At 32.9% G+C, this 13,829-nt stretch overlaps 1 protein-coding gene across 2 annotated transcripts in view; it reads right to left on the bottom strand.

Annotated features, from left to right (window-relative positions):
* LOC114332400 (uncharacterized) overlaps positions 1 to 13,829 on the bottom strand; it is a 71,778-nt gene that overhangs the window by 23,034 nt on the left and 34,915 nt on the right. For both annotated transcript variants that reach the window (XM_028282205.2, XM_028282209.2), the window contains one exon: positions 4,640 to 4,769. In XM_028282205.2, coding sequence (XP_028138006.2) covers positions 4,640 to 4,769 — 130 coding nt within the window. The remainder of the gene's footprint in view (positions 1 to 4,639; positions 4,770 to 13,829) is intronic.

Genomic DNA, 13,829 nt, shown 5'->3' on the forward strand with positions numbered 1-13,829 from the left:
AACTTTTCTCGGAAATGAATACTTTTAAAGTTATAATCAAAAAACGATGGAAAAAGTCGAATTTTTCCTCCAATTCTTGACATTTTGATTATTTAAACAATGTTCCGGACCTTTTTGAGAGGGAGGATAACTCAAATATTATTATTTGATTTATTTTCAAGCAATTTCTGCAAAAAAATTTGAGTCACCTCTCAACGTCCATCTCAAAACAGATCCGCCCTGGACTAGTTGTACTTTTTCACATAAGTCAACTTATGTTCTTAATAACGTCTAAAGATTTATAGTAATTGAAAGGTTGAAAAAGTACGCTACTTAAAATCAATGTAAAATAAACGTGTATGACGTATGTGCTTGAGTCAGTCGGTGGAGAAAAAATATACGGAGATGTGCATGTACAAAAAGAAAAATCGGTTTTTTTGACTTATGTGCTTTAGTCTGCCGGCCCTAGATATTATGTTGTTGTTTTATTAAAGTACCCTTTATGCTAGAACCTGTAAGAGACGCGTTCATCTGACAATGGCGTGTAGCTTAGGCTCCACAGGCTGATAGTAGTCGGGTTGCTGCGCCCCTGCATATACAGAGCCTGTATGCTGTACGAGACAAAGTGAAAAAGCAAAAAACGGTTTTGAGAAACTTTTAAAAACAACTTTTTTTCTTACAACTAAATAAATTAGAATATGTTCTAAAGTCTACAGATCGTGCAAATTTTTTTGACCAATTACGTATGGTTTATCACAGCGTTTTTCATTATCAACAATTAAAACAATTAGTTTTAACCCTTTCAGGACTAAATACATTCCGCAGATATCCAAAACTTTTCAGACAATAAAATATTATCAATAGTCTTATAATGGAGCCTAAAGTGATCTACTTTTTAAATATCCGGTACTAGTACCTACTCTTTAGAAGACCAAAAATAAGCATTTTTTCAAGATTTTTTTTCCCGGAACCCGGATTTTTTTTACATCAATATTGATTATTTAAAACGTTCTAAACGTTTGGCATTTCTTGCCTCAGATAGCTGTAGCTTCCTCCGTGGATGTGTTAGTTGTTGCTTTCGAATCCTGAGGGTCTTCTAACATTACAGCCACAAATTGATTGCATTGCTCCTGTTTAGCTATATCATACTGATGACGACTAATAAGTCAGAAACACGTGTCTATGGTTGCATTCCATCTTGTGCATATTTTGTTTTTATATATATAAATTGTATAGAAGTATTTAAATTTAAAATAAATGTAAAACCTATTTTAGGATGGGGAAAATGATTTACTTCGCGACCGTCATCGCGACCGTCGTCTCTTCGGTAAAATAAATTTTGTACGTATCTACATTATGAGTATGTATACACAAATTGTATAAAAGTATTTAAATTTAAAATAAATGTAAAATCTATTTTGGGATGCGGAAAAAGATTGATTTCACGACCGTCATCGCTTCGACGAAATACATTTTGCACGTGTATTATTATAATGTATAATAACATATAATAATACTAATATTATTGAAGTGAAAACTTCTTTAGGGACGTTGTGCACTTTTTAGATGGGGAAAAAGTATTGAATTAGCGACCGTCATCGCTTTGGCGAAATAAATTTTTGAAGTGAAAACTTTTTTAGGGACGTTGTGCACTTTTAAGATGGGAAAAAGTGTTGAATTAGCGACCGCCATTGCTTCTGCGAAATAAATTTTTGAAGTGACAACTTCTTTAGCGACGTTGTGCACTTTTTAGATAGGCAAAAATATTGAATTAGCGACCGTCATTGCTTCGACGAAATAATGTTGTGAAGTGAAAACTTCTTCAGAGGCGTTTTGGTCTTTTTAGATGGGGAAAAAGCATTGAATTAGCGACCGTCATCGCGACCGTCATTGCTTCGACGAAATACATTTTTGAAGTGAACACCTCTTTAACGACGTTGTGCACTTTTTAGATGGGGAAAAAGTATTGAATTAGCGACCGTCATCACTTCAACGAAATAAATTTTTGAAGTGAAAAGTTCCTTAGGTACGTTGCGCAGTTTTTAGATGGGAAAAAGTATTAAATTAGCGCCCGGTATTTGTTCGACGAAATAAATTTTTGTAGTGAAAACTTTTTTAGGGACGTTGTGCACTTTTAAGATGGGGAAAAGTGTTGAATTAGCGACCATCATCGCTCCGGCGAAATAAATTTTTGAAGTAAAAACTTCTTTAGGGACGTTTTGCACTTTTTCGATGGGAAAAAAATATTAAATTAGCGACCGTCATTGCTTCGACAAAATAAATTTTTGAAGTGAAATCTTCTTTATGGACGCTGTGCCCTTTTTAGATGGAGAAAAATATTGAATTATCGACCGTCATTGCTTCGACAAAATAAATTTTTGAAGCGAAACCTTTTTTAGGGACGATACACTTTTTAGATGGAGAAAAAGTGTTAAATTAGCGACCGTCATCGCTTCGACGAAATAAATTTTTCAAATGAAAACTTCCTTAGGGACGTTATGCACTTTTTGGATTGGAAAGAGGTATTGAATTAGCGCCCGTTATTGCTTCGACGAAATAAATTTTTGAAGTAAAAACTTCTTTAGGTACGTTGTGCCCTTTTTAGATAGAGAAAAAGTATTGAATTATCGACCGTCATCGCGACTGTCATTGCTTCGACGAAATAAATTTTTGAAGCGAAAACTTTTTTAGAGACGTTATACACTTTTTAGATGGGGAATAAATGTTGTATTAACGACCGTCATCGGTGAAATAAATTTTTCAAATGAAAACTTCTTAGGAACGTTGTGTACTTTTTAGATGGGGAAAAAGTATTAAATTAGCGACCGTCATTGTTTGACGAAATAAATTTTTAAAGTGAAAACTTCTGTAGGGACGTTGTGCACTTTTTAGATAGGAAAAAATATTGAGTTTGTGACCGTCATCACTTTGCCGAAATAAATTTCGTACGTACATAATATATTGTTATGATCTGCTTCTTATTAATTTTATATTAATTATTATTTATTTGATTAATTATTTAATTGTCGCAAATCATACATAAAAAATGAATAAAAAATCTCAGGGTGCCTTTTTATAATATTAAAAAATGTCTAAATTATCTTACGTTATACTTATCTTCTCTCGTGGTTTCAGTATCTCTTAGTTGATCCTAATCGGGATAAAATAGGAAAAAGAAATAAAGCAAAATATAAAATAAACATACAGAATTGTCTTTTATTTATCAAAATCGATACTCTAAAAATCTATCAAATCTAAAAGTGGACACAGATGTCCGAATGAAATTTCTACCATTTAAATTTATTCTAGTTAAAAAAAAACAATTTATCGGTTTGTTCCCGATGACTTTGGTACAACAAAATAAACAAAACCAAATTATGTATTCGCAAGATTAGCTATACTTCCTATTTACTTTTTGAAATATTGGAATTTTAATTCCTACGCTTTTTACTCAAAATTTTAGTTTCTGAACATAAAAATATCTTTCACATAAGTTGACTGACCTTTTTCTTCACTCACTCTGATGTCTTCTCGTGACCCAAAACAGCTCTCCCTCGTTGACTATGTTAAAAGCTACTCATCAAAGCCCTCTCCGTTCTCCAGCTTCAAAACTATCAGCATACCAGCACCAATTCTCCAACAAGCCAGGCCTCTTTTGACCAGTACTCGATTCAAACAAAACTCCAAAAATTCTCTGCTCTCCTTCTCACAATAATACAGAATCAAAGAGGTATTTCGTCTCAATTTGATCTGTCTCTCGTTCCACTTTTCAGCACTATTCTCCACTATCAAACAACCACTGGTACTTGCTAACTATCTATCCACGAAAACGTCGAACTGCTCCTCAGCGATGCCAATAACATAATTACTTCTTTTTCAAACTCCCTCAATCATTCAAACCACTTTTCCCCTTCCAAATTGCCAAGACTCAGAAACATTTCTCTTTTCCATTCGACAAACAAACAGTCATTCTTTCAAAATTATTCCGACCATCTTAATTACTTTCGGGGAACTCTACAATATTTACTCGTGGTGAAACAAAGATATTAAAATTCCAAGCTTTCTTTTAAACCATTTTTCTAGAAAATGATAATTACCTCTACCTGTGGATTCTATAGTTCCCGTAATAAACAATCTTTTTCCATTTTAAACCTAAATACATCGTTCTTTTCACTTTAATTATTCACAAAAGTCTTTAATGGTTCATCGGAAAGCTCATTAAAAGAAATCCACTTACATCCAAACTAAATTCTAATAAATATTTACAGATCAATATACAGGGTGTATCAAATTTATGTGCCCGCATTATTTAAAAAAATTTAATTTAATTTTCATTTTGCCCTTGATTGATAAATTGAAAACACAATAATATATTATGTGTATATTTTCATAAATAGCATAGAACGTACGCAGCGCTTATATAATATAGGTATAGCACTTCTTTTTGGATGTGGAAAAGCATTGAGCTTGTAATTTATATACTATAAGAAGTTTTCACTACTGTCGGCACTCCCATGAGTGCTTTAAATTTTTTTCTTTCATTTATGGTCTTTGGGAACTGTGCCATTTAGCAACATATAGTTTGATGATGATGAAATAAATATCGAGATAAACCAAGTTTTCGAAGAAAATTGCCCAAAGTAACATAGTGTAAGCTTACCATTAACGGGTGTATATACAAACTGATGAGTTTCAGATGTTTTACCACTAGATATAACACGTAACCGCACCCCCACTGGTACGGTAATGTCGGTTCTTCGATAGGGCGGTACTACACATACGAAATGTATCTGAAGCAAAAAAAAACCGTTTATACATTTTTTCAACACAGACACAAAGATTAGAATATATTTAGACTTGAGACTCTTTATAGATTTTAAAACCGCATTTGACACGGTACAGAAAGTCTAAACTATAAAAATCTTTTATGAAATTTTCTGTTGGTGTAACGGTTAATTTTTACTCTGTGTGTTAACATTTTACTCTCCGAGTTGAAGTAATTACCACATTAAAAAAATTGATATATCCTAACTATGTTAAAGAAAGATATTTAGGTGCTTTTTTAGTTTCTCCCCTGATTTGTGCATATGCGTAACTAGGGGGCGGTTTTGGGGTTAAACCCCCCACCATTTGGATATACTTTGAGCTCTATACGTTTAACACCATTACTATTCCATACCCCCCCAGGGACCATCAAGTAGTTGTAACCCCCCCTTAGGATTATCCTGGTTACACCTCTGGATTTGTGGTAATGAGCAATACTAGAAAATTAGAGAACAATTTTTTAGAGCTTTACGGCACCTCCACCTATCTTCCTTATCACTGATACTCAAAACCATTTGATGATTATTTAGAGTCCTCTTCTTCTTGTAGTGCCTATCCGCTTCGGATGTTGGCGACTATCATGGGAATCTGTACTTTGCACACTGCTGCTCTAACAAGATTTGTGGTTGTTGTATTATAACGATCGGATGGACAAGAGGTCATGAAGGCTGAACCAGAAGGATCAGGACGATATTATCCTTAGATGGAATAAGGAATGACCGAAGATGGAAAGGTCCAATCGCCTACATTGACGAAACAAAGGCCACGTTGCTCAATCGGAAGAGATGTGGGCGTGGTTCTTTGTGGTTGGGCTTCTGTTGCAATAAAAGATGTTAAATGATTAGGTAATGATACGCGAATAGGGCTAATGAAACGACAATAGACAAAAGATGGATAGATAACATTAACTGATGGTTTGACACTTGGACTCAAAGAAAACGGAAATACTGAATATACAGAACAACAATAAAGTCTGCGCCATTAAATGTTTACCGATTTAAATTTACAAAGGAACAATTAACGATACATAATTCTACAACAAAGAAATTAATAACTCTACTACGACAAAACACAAATGTTCCAGTCTTGAGCTGTAAATAATAATTAAATAAAATGCAACATCGTACACGCTAATAAAACATTTATTAAAATTCTCAACGAAATCTCAATATTTACACAATACCTACGTACATATGCAGTGTAAGATCGCCAACAACAAAATTATAAAACCAAAAAAATAAACATAGTCCATTAAAATGTTACATTTAGGTTGAATTTCTTAGATGAGTCATTTTTATTTTTTTAATGTGTAGGGGGGTTCAGTAGAAGCTTAAGTTTAAGTTTTTGGGGTCGCCCGGTCGCCACCCTTGTCCCCCGGCCGCCATATTGGAAAAAGAGGTGCAAAGGGTTTTCGCGCTGTATCTTCTAAACTAGCAATCCTACCGAAAATTTAATTACACATAAAATGTAGCAAATTAAATTCTCTACAATTTTATATCTATTACTTTTTATCGTCAAGTGACCAACAAAAAAGTTATAAATAAAAATATGAGAAAATTTTGTAAGAAGTTTCCTTTTGGAGGTTATAACTTTTTTTCCGTTCATTTCACAATACAATAACATCATAGCGATTTTGTAGAGGATTTATCAATGAACAATTTTCGCTATAAAGTTGTTTAATTTTATTTATTATCTAGGTTTTACAGCGCTCCAATCTTGACCAGATTCTCGAATTCTCATAGGAATACAATAAAAAAATAGTTTTCTATCTACAGGGTGTCCCAGACTAACTTACCCACGCTATATCTCTTAAAGAAATAGAGATTTTCGAATGGGACAAAAGGTGATATATTCTACTTGTAATACACTTTAATATAAAGTACAAAAAAAATCATCCCCTAAATAATCATCCCTTAGTTACAACCCCTAACTTTAATTTTTTTAATAGCACCCTATATATTTTTTTATAGTTTTGGACGTTGTCTTCTATCGTCTATTCAACACATTTTTTGAAAATAAAATCGGTTCGTAAATAACCAAGAAAATATCAGTTTAGTTTTGTTAATTATGTGTCCCAGACTAATTTATCATGGCTATATTTCATAAACGAATAGAGATTTTCGAATGGGACAAAAATGATCTATTACATTTGTAATACACTTTAATATGACCTAGAAAAAAATATCCCCTAAATATTCATCCCTTAGATACAACCCTTTACTTTATTTTTTTTTAATAGCACCCTGTAAGTTAGGGATGACTATTTAGGAGATGGATTTTTTCTACGCCATATGAAAGTGTATTACAAATGGAATAGATCAGTTTTTGTGCCATTCGAAAATCTCTATTCGTTTAAGAAATATAGCCTGGATAAATTAGTCTGGGACACAAAATTTAACAAAAATAAACTGATAGTTTCTAGGTTATATACGAACCGATTTTATTTTCAAAAATGCGTTGAATAGGCGATAAAAGACCACATCCAAAACTATACAAAAATATACAGGGTGCTATTAAAAAAATTAAAGTTAGGGGTTGTAACTAAGGGATGATTATTTAGGGGATGATTTTTTTGTACGCCATATTAAAGTGCATTACAAGTAGAATATATCATCTTTTGTCCCATTCGAAAATCTCTATTCGTTTAAGAGATATAGCGTGGGTAACTTAGTCTGGGACACCCTGTATATGTTAGTCGAGCGGAAGCAATCTTTATGCCGACCACGAAAATCAAATTTAAGGTGAATGACCAATTTTGGTCTATTTTTATGTTTTCGGGGTCGCTGTTCGATTTTACTGTTTAATCTTTGAAGTATGTAGATGACAATGGGATTTGTCCTAAATATTTAAACACATTAAAAAAGGAGTTGTTAGTTTTTAAACATTGTGTCATCATATTTCGTTAGTTTCATGTTTACTTAAAAAAGTTGAGTGACAAACTTTTTAGTTTATAATTTTAACCAACACAACAATAAAATTCATGAAGAAGTTTTTTGGAACATTTTAAGTCAAAATATACAATAGGAAAAAAGTTATGTTACATCATAAACAAGCGGCACACCCCAAAAAACGCCTATATCCCGAGATCGTGACCACGTTGTGGTGAATGGCTAATTTTAATCATACTTTATGATTTTGATAACAAAAATTCGTTTTTTGCTCTTCTTAAGAATTTTGCAATATGCGGTTGGTCATTCTTCTTCTGAACCGGCGAATTTGTCCTCAAACAACTTCTTGGGCCGTTTCTATATAGATATGCTTCGGGTTACAAGTTTTATAGTGGGAGGAAAGGTCAAAAACAGATTAATAATAGCATAGGAATGTTAAAATCATAATAAATTGTATGAATAAAATATATATATATATATATATATATATATATATATATATATATATATATATATATATATATATATATATATATATATATATATATATATATAATATATATATGTTACACTTGAAGTTTCCGCGGGAGCTATATGTGCTTTCTGTTGTTTTCCGGGTTTGACTCCGCGTTGAATAATTTTGGTTTTGATAAAAACCATTATTTTGACGACGTTTCGGCAAGATCTCACTTGCCATTGTCAAGTCAGGTAGTTCCGCTTCTCGCTGCTGCTTGAAGTAAACTGAATTTTTTTACTCACGATACCGTCGCTTATGTAGTTGATCCTGATGCTGCTTGCCCTGCGCGAACTCTGGCTCTTGTTATTGGTCCGGTGTAGGTTGCAGTCGTCGGCGGGATGTTACGCGTGGATGTTGCGGCCTGATTTATTTTGGTCTTTTTCTTCAATACCGTTTTCCAAGTTGTAGGAAGCCGTTGCGCATCATCTCTTTGGTTTAAGCCGTTGGGATTTCTTTCAATTTCTATCGATTCTCTGATTTCCCGTTTTCTTTTTATTTCGATGTTAGCTAACATCGTTGTTTGGTTCAGGTTTATTGTGTGTCCTGTATTTGCGACATGTTGAGCCAGGGATGACGTGGTTTCTCCCCTTTCGATAGCATTTCGGTGTTCTTCTCGTCGTACCTGGATTCTTCGGTTGGTCTGTCCAATGTACGACTTTCCACAATCCCCACACGGAATCTCGTATACACCTTGGCTTTCTAACGATATTTTGGTCTTTGGTGTTGGTAAAATAGTTGAGATCTTTCTGTCCGTATTAAATATCGTTTCTATGTTGTGTTTTCTCAGCACTCTCCCTATTTTCTCTGTCGTACCCTTCACATATGGCAGAATGGTTTTGCCGATCGGCTTATTGTCTTCTGTAGGGTCCTTATCTCTTCTTCGAGCATTTTGAGCTTTTTCGATGTTGTATGTTGAGAAGCCGTTTTTTCTTAACGCTGTTTTCACGTTATGCATTTCTTCATTTTGATGTTCTTGGTCTGTCAGTCTTTCGGATCTTGTAATCAAGGTTTTGATGACTGAATGCAATTGTGCAGGATGGTGGTGTGAAGCAGCATTTAGATATCTATCGGTATGTGTCGGTTTCCGATACACTTTATGGCCTGTGTGTCCGTCTTGTTTCTTTATTATTAACACATCTAAGAATGGAATTTGATCGTTTTCTTCCAGTTCCATGGTAAACTGAATTTTATGGTGGATATTGTTGATGTGTTCTAAAAAAGCCTTTAGTTTTTCTTCTCCGTGGGTCCAGATAATAAAAGTGTCATCCACGTATCTAAGCCACAGTTTGGGTTTGTATTCAGCTGTTTCTATTGCCCGCTGTTCTATTTCCTTCATAAACAAGTTCGCTATTACTGGTGACAGTGGAGTATATATATATATATATATATATATATATATATATATATATATATATAGATAGAAAAGTAAGCCTAACTTTTGTTTTTATTATATCCCTATGAGCATTCGAGAATCTGGTCAAGTTTGGAGCGCTGTAACACCTATATAAATAAACAGAATTAAACAAATTTATAGTGGAAATTGTTCTCTGAAAAACCCTCTACAAAATTGTTAAAAGGTTATTTTATTTTAAAATGAACTGAAAAAAAGTTATAACCTCCAAAAGGAATCTTGTTAAAAATTTTTTACAAATTTTTGTTTATATATTTTTTTGTTGGTCACTTGACGATAAAAAGTAATAGAAATAAAATTGTAGAAAATTTAATTTGCTACATTTTATGTTTAATTAGATTTTCCATAGGGTTGGTAGTTTACGAGATATAGCGCGAAACCCTTTTGCACACCATTTCCAAGATGGCGGCCGGGGGACAAGGGTGGCGACTCCAAAAACTTGAACTTAAGCTTCTACTGATCCCCCTACACATTAAAGAAATAAAATTGACTCCTCTAACAAATGAGGCTTAAAAAATGTAACATTTTAATGGAGTAACAGTTAATCTTTAAAACAAAATGTTGACGAAACAATAACTACCGAATGTAATTATTATTACTGCATATAAAGGGGTATACAGTAGAATTAAAAAATATGAAATGTAAGTGAACGAATATAACTCTTATTAACTCAAAAAAAAATAAACTGAATAGTCAGTTAGATGCTCTAAATAAAATCTAAAAATCTTAACGTTCACTTACAAACAATAAAAAAGAGCTCTTTTTCTATAAATATATAAATCTAATAATACTCAATAATACTCAAAAAATTACCTAATGAAAATGTCTTTTGTTTTAATATTAAAAATAAAAAACAAGTGACATATATATACGTAAATGTCACTATTACCACTAAATGAGCGAAAACTAAGTTGAAACAGTCCCGAAATTACCGTCTAAATATTTGAAATTCCGACCCAGTTTACAGTTTCGTTGCACCCTGTATGTCATGATCGTTGAGACCGTGTTATTGCGTTCAATTGGATTGATTTTATGTTTTCAAGAATTAGGCGTAGATAAATGCCTTGAGTGTTTACAATACTGAGAATAACGGTTCTGTCTTTATGCAAAGCAAGACGCATATTGTAACGGAATATTTTTTCAATAGATCTCACGAAAAGTGAAGACTTGAATCCTTTTTCGTAGATAGTCAAATATTACGAATTTTATTTATCTATCTGTTCTTCGAAATTTAAGTGCCTAGAACAACCAGCGTTGTTGTAGCTTGCAAGATAAAAGGGTTTTATGGCATTTGCAGACTAGAGTATAAAGGTTTATGATATTTACAGACAAGAAACCTATTGTATGTGTATTGGAACAGGAAGGCTCAAGCTAGATAAGCCGATGTTTTTAGTAGAACCATTAAATATTGAGTTCGCAAAAACTAACGGGATAGTATGAGTCAGGAATTTCGTGAGAACACAGGAATCTTGTTATTGCAAAGATAGCGAGCTCGTAATTGGTCGAAAAAGTAAGAACCATGGATAAGTAGGATGTCCTGAGTAGGTTTTTCTAACCACCCGATTGGTAGAGAAATGTTTGGTATGATTACTATTGGTCAAAGTAGGAGGTAACTTCTTTTTTTTTGGGAGAAGGAACCCAAGTTTAGAAGGATCAAGGTAGAGCTTAGGGAAATCAGTTCCTGTAGTGCAGCCACCAAGTTAAGTCCTGTAAAGAGTTCCAGAGAGTTCAAGTTGAGTTAGCCTGGAAGGGTCCGTTGCTTGAAGCGGTACCTGAAGGGTTAAGTTAAAAGTGACGGTAAAATATAATTACCAAGTATTCGGCCAGCTAAGAAATTAGCGTGGCAATGCAGTGTGGTGGATGAACGGAACTCCGACAATTTTCGTTGATATCAGGCGAATTGTCGTTAATTTGTAGATACCGTTTTTGGTATTTTGTTTTTTCGTGCAGTCAGAACCAGGAATGATGTATAAGTTTTCTATTTTTTTTGTTACTAGTTCAACCTCCCAGTTGAATACTAAGCTTAGAATTAATTTTTGATCCAGTTTAATGAACCTTAAATAATTTTGTTCGAGTTGAACGAAATAGTTTTTTGAGAATGCAGAATGCATACATAGCTGAATTTTTCTATGTTAACGTTTGTAATGAACTATGGATAACCTAATGTACTGTTGCTGTAGCTATTAACAATGTGAAGTGTTTTTCGCGTAGTGAAATAGCGTTTTGGACTTGCGGACCGACCGGCAGACAGAAGAAAACAGGACATTCATTGTAAAGGTATAATTTTTGTCTGTAAAACTTTTTCGTTTAGTCTTTGTTTATTTGGTAATCTGGTCTCTAATTGTAACACCGAGAGATCAGAGATTCATTTTTTTTGTTTTTAATAAATAATGTTTGATTTTCAACATATAAATTTATTATTTCTTTCCTTCTCTCTTGAATCGTAAGAAGATTAAAAAATTGACTGAGTATAGAATTTTGAGTATAAAGTAAATAAGGTAAGTTACACTATAATATTTTGTATATTATGTTTATTTTTTATTTGACTATGTTTCTTTCTTTTATTTTGATTTATCTTTCTTTGTTTTATTTCTATTGTTTTATGTATAAAATTTGGTTTCTTTAGGTAACCAATGGCGCCCAATATTTTATTTTTTATTATTTTTATTTCACATCCTTATTTCGATTTTTCTATCTTTTTAATTTTTCTAAGCTAATAAGAGTATATATCATAACACCTTATAAGAATCCATCCCTTAAATCTCTGAGACAGTAGCGGCCGAGGTACTAAAAAATTATGTAGCACGAATTTTGTCAAATCTAAGTATGTCTTTATGTTTATCTAATTTGTCGTGTTTCAATGTCAATGAACTTATTCCACGAAAGGAACACAAACATAAGGTCCTTGCTCTGGACAGGCGAGAAGACATCTCTCCAAATACTTCTAAAGAATGCGGAACTTACGTTAAACAGGCGTAGGGGATGCCCGTGTTTACATTACAGGTATTCCTTATCTAGGCCAGGTCATGGTATAAAGACGCCAGGTACGATATTGCGCATGCGACTATCAGCTGATCGCGTTCTGTCGACGTCACAATGAGAGTAGCCGCTGTTGGAATACATATGTTTATATGGGAGTTTTATCGATTTTTTAGCTTTTAGGGAGATTTTTGTGAGATTTAAGTTGATTAGTAGGCTTGTTAGTGTGAAAGAATTATTATTTACCCCTTAATGTATTGTCTCCAAAATTAGTTTATTTAAAAAACAACTGAAGGGTATCTTAAAATAAGTTTGTTGTAGTTTATTATTCTGAGATGTATGATAGTTTAAAATTTATTGTTTATAAAGTACAGCTTTCTTAAAACTTTTGTAAATGGATGCCGTTAATAAATAAATAATGGACAAATTAGTTTTGAAATTTCATTCGGTCGAGAAATTATTGAATTTTATAGAAATGATTGAAATTTAAAGATGGATAACTATATAATTATGTATAATATTGATGATTTGATATTCTATATAAATTATATCCAATGTTCTGAATTATAATTTACGCTATATATGTCGGTATATACCCTACTGAATACTTTTCCTATGCTAAATAATTCAAATTTCAAAATTGCTGTGGTAAGTATTTTATATTGAAGACCAAAGTAATAATTATTTATTCATCAAATTTTGCCATATCGCAAAAGAAAATTCTGACATAAATACCTATCAGTTATCAATAGATCCGACTGGACGTTATTAGATAAAAAATAAATATCATCTTACAGTGACTCAATCCCGGCTGGGCATTGGGCAATAAAAAAGGTACCTATTTAGATACTGCCACATGTATGTATATACTTACTGCCATTTTAGTCCACAGAAATAAGATTTTTGTCGAGACACTTGAGCAGCCAGGTTGCAAATGGGTTTTTTGGGTACTATATACCTAATACATTATTAATACAAAAATACCCGTCACAGTTCAGACGGGAAATTTAGTTATTAACAAATAAGGGTCAAAAATGGCAGTTTTTTCGTTTAAATCGCTACAGGTAAAAATAGGGTAATTAAATATCTTCCACTTACACGTGGATTGACCAAGTCTCCAAAGGGGGCCTAAAGAAACCTCCAGAAGAATTGGTGGTAAAAATGCATCAACTGGATACTATATTTAATAATTTTAATGGGTCTGGACTTCAGTTAAAGTCAGGGAAAAATT

The sequence above is a fragment of the Diabrotica virgifera genome, chromosome 6 (assembly GCF_917563875.1).
Source record: "Diabrotica virgifera virgifera chromosome 6, PGI_DIABVI_V3a".
NCBI lineage: Eukaryota > Metazoa > Arthropoda > Insecta > Coleoptera > Chrysomelidae > Diabrotica > Diabrotica virgifera.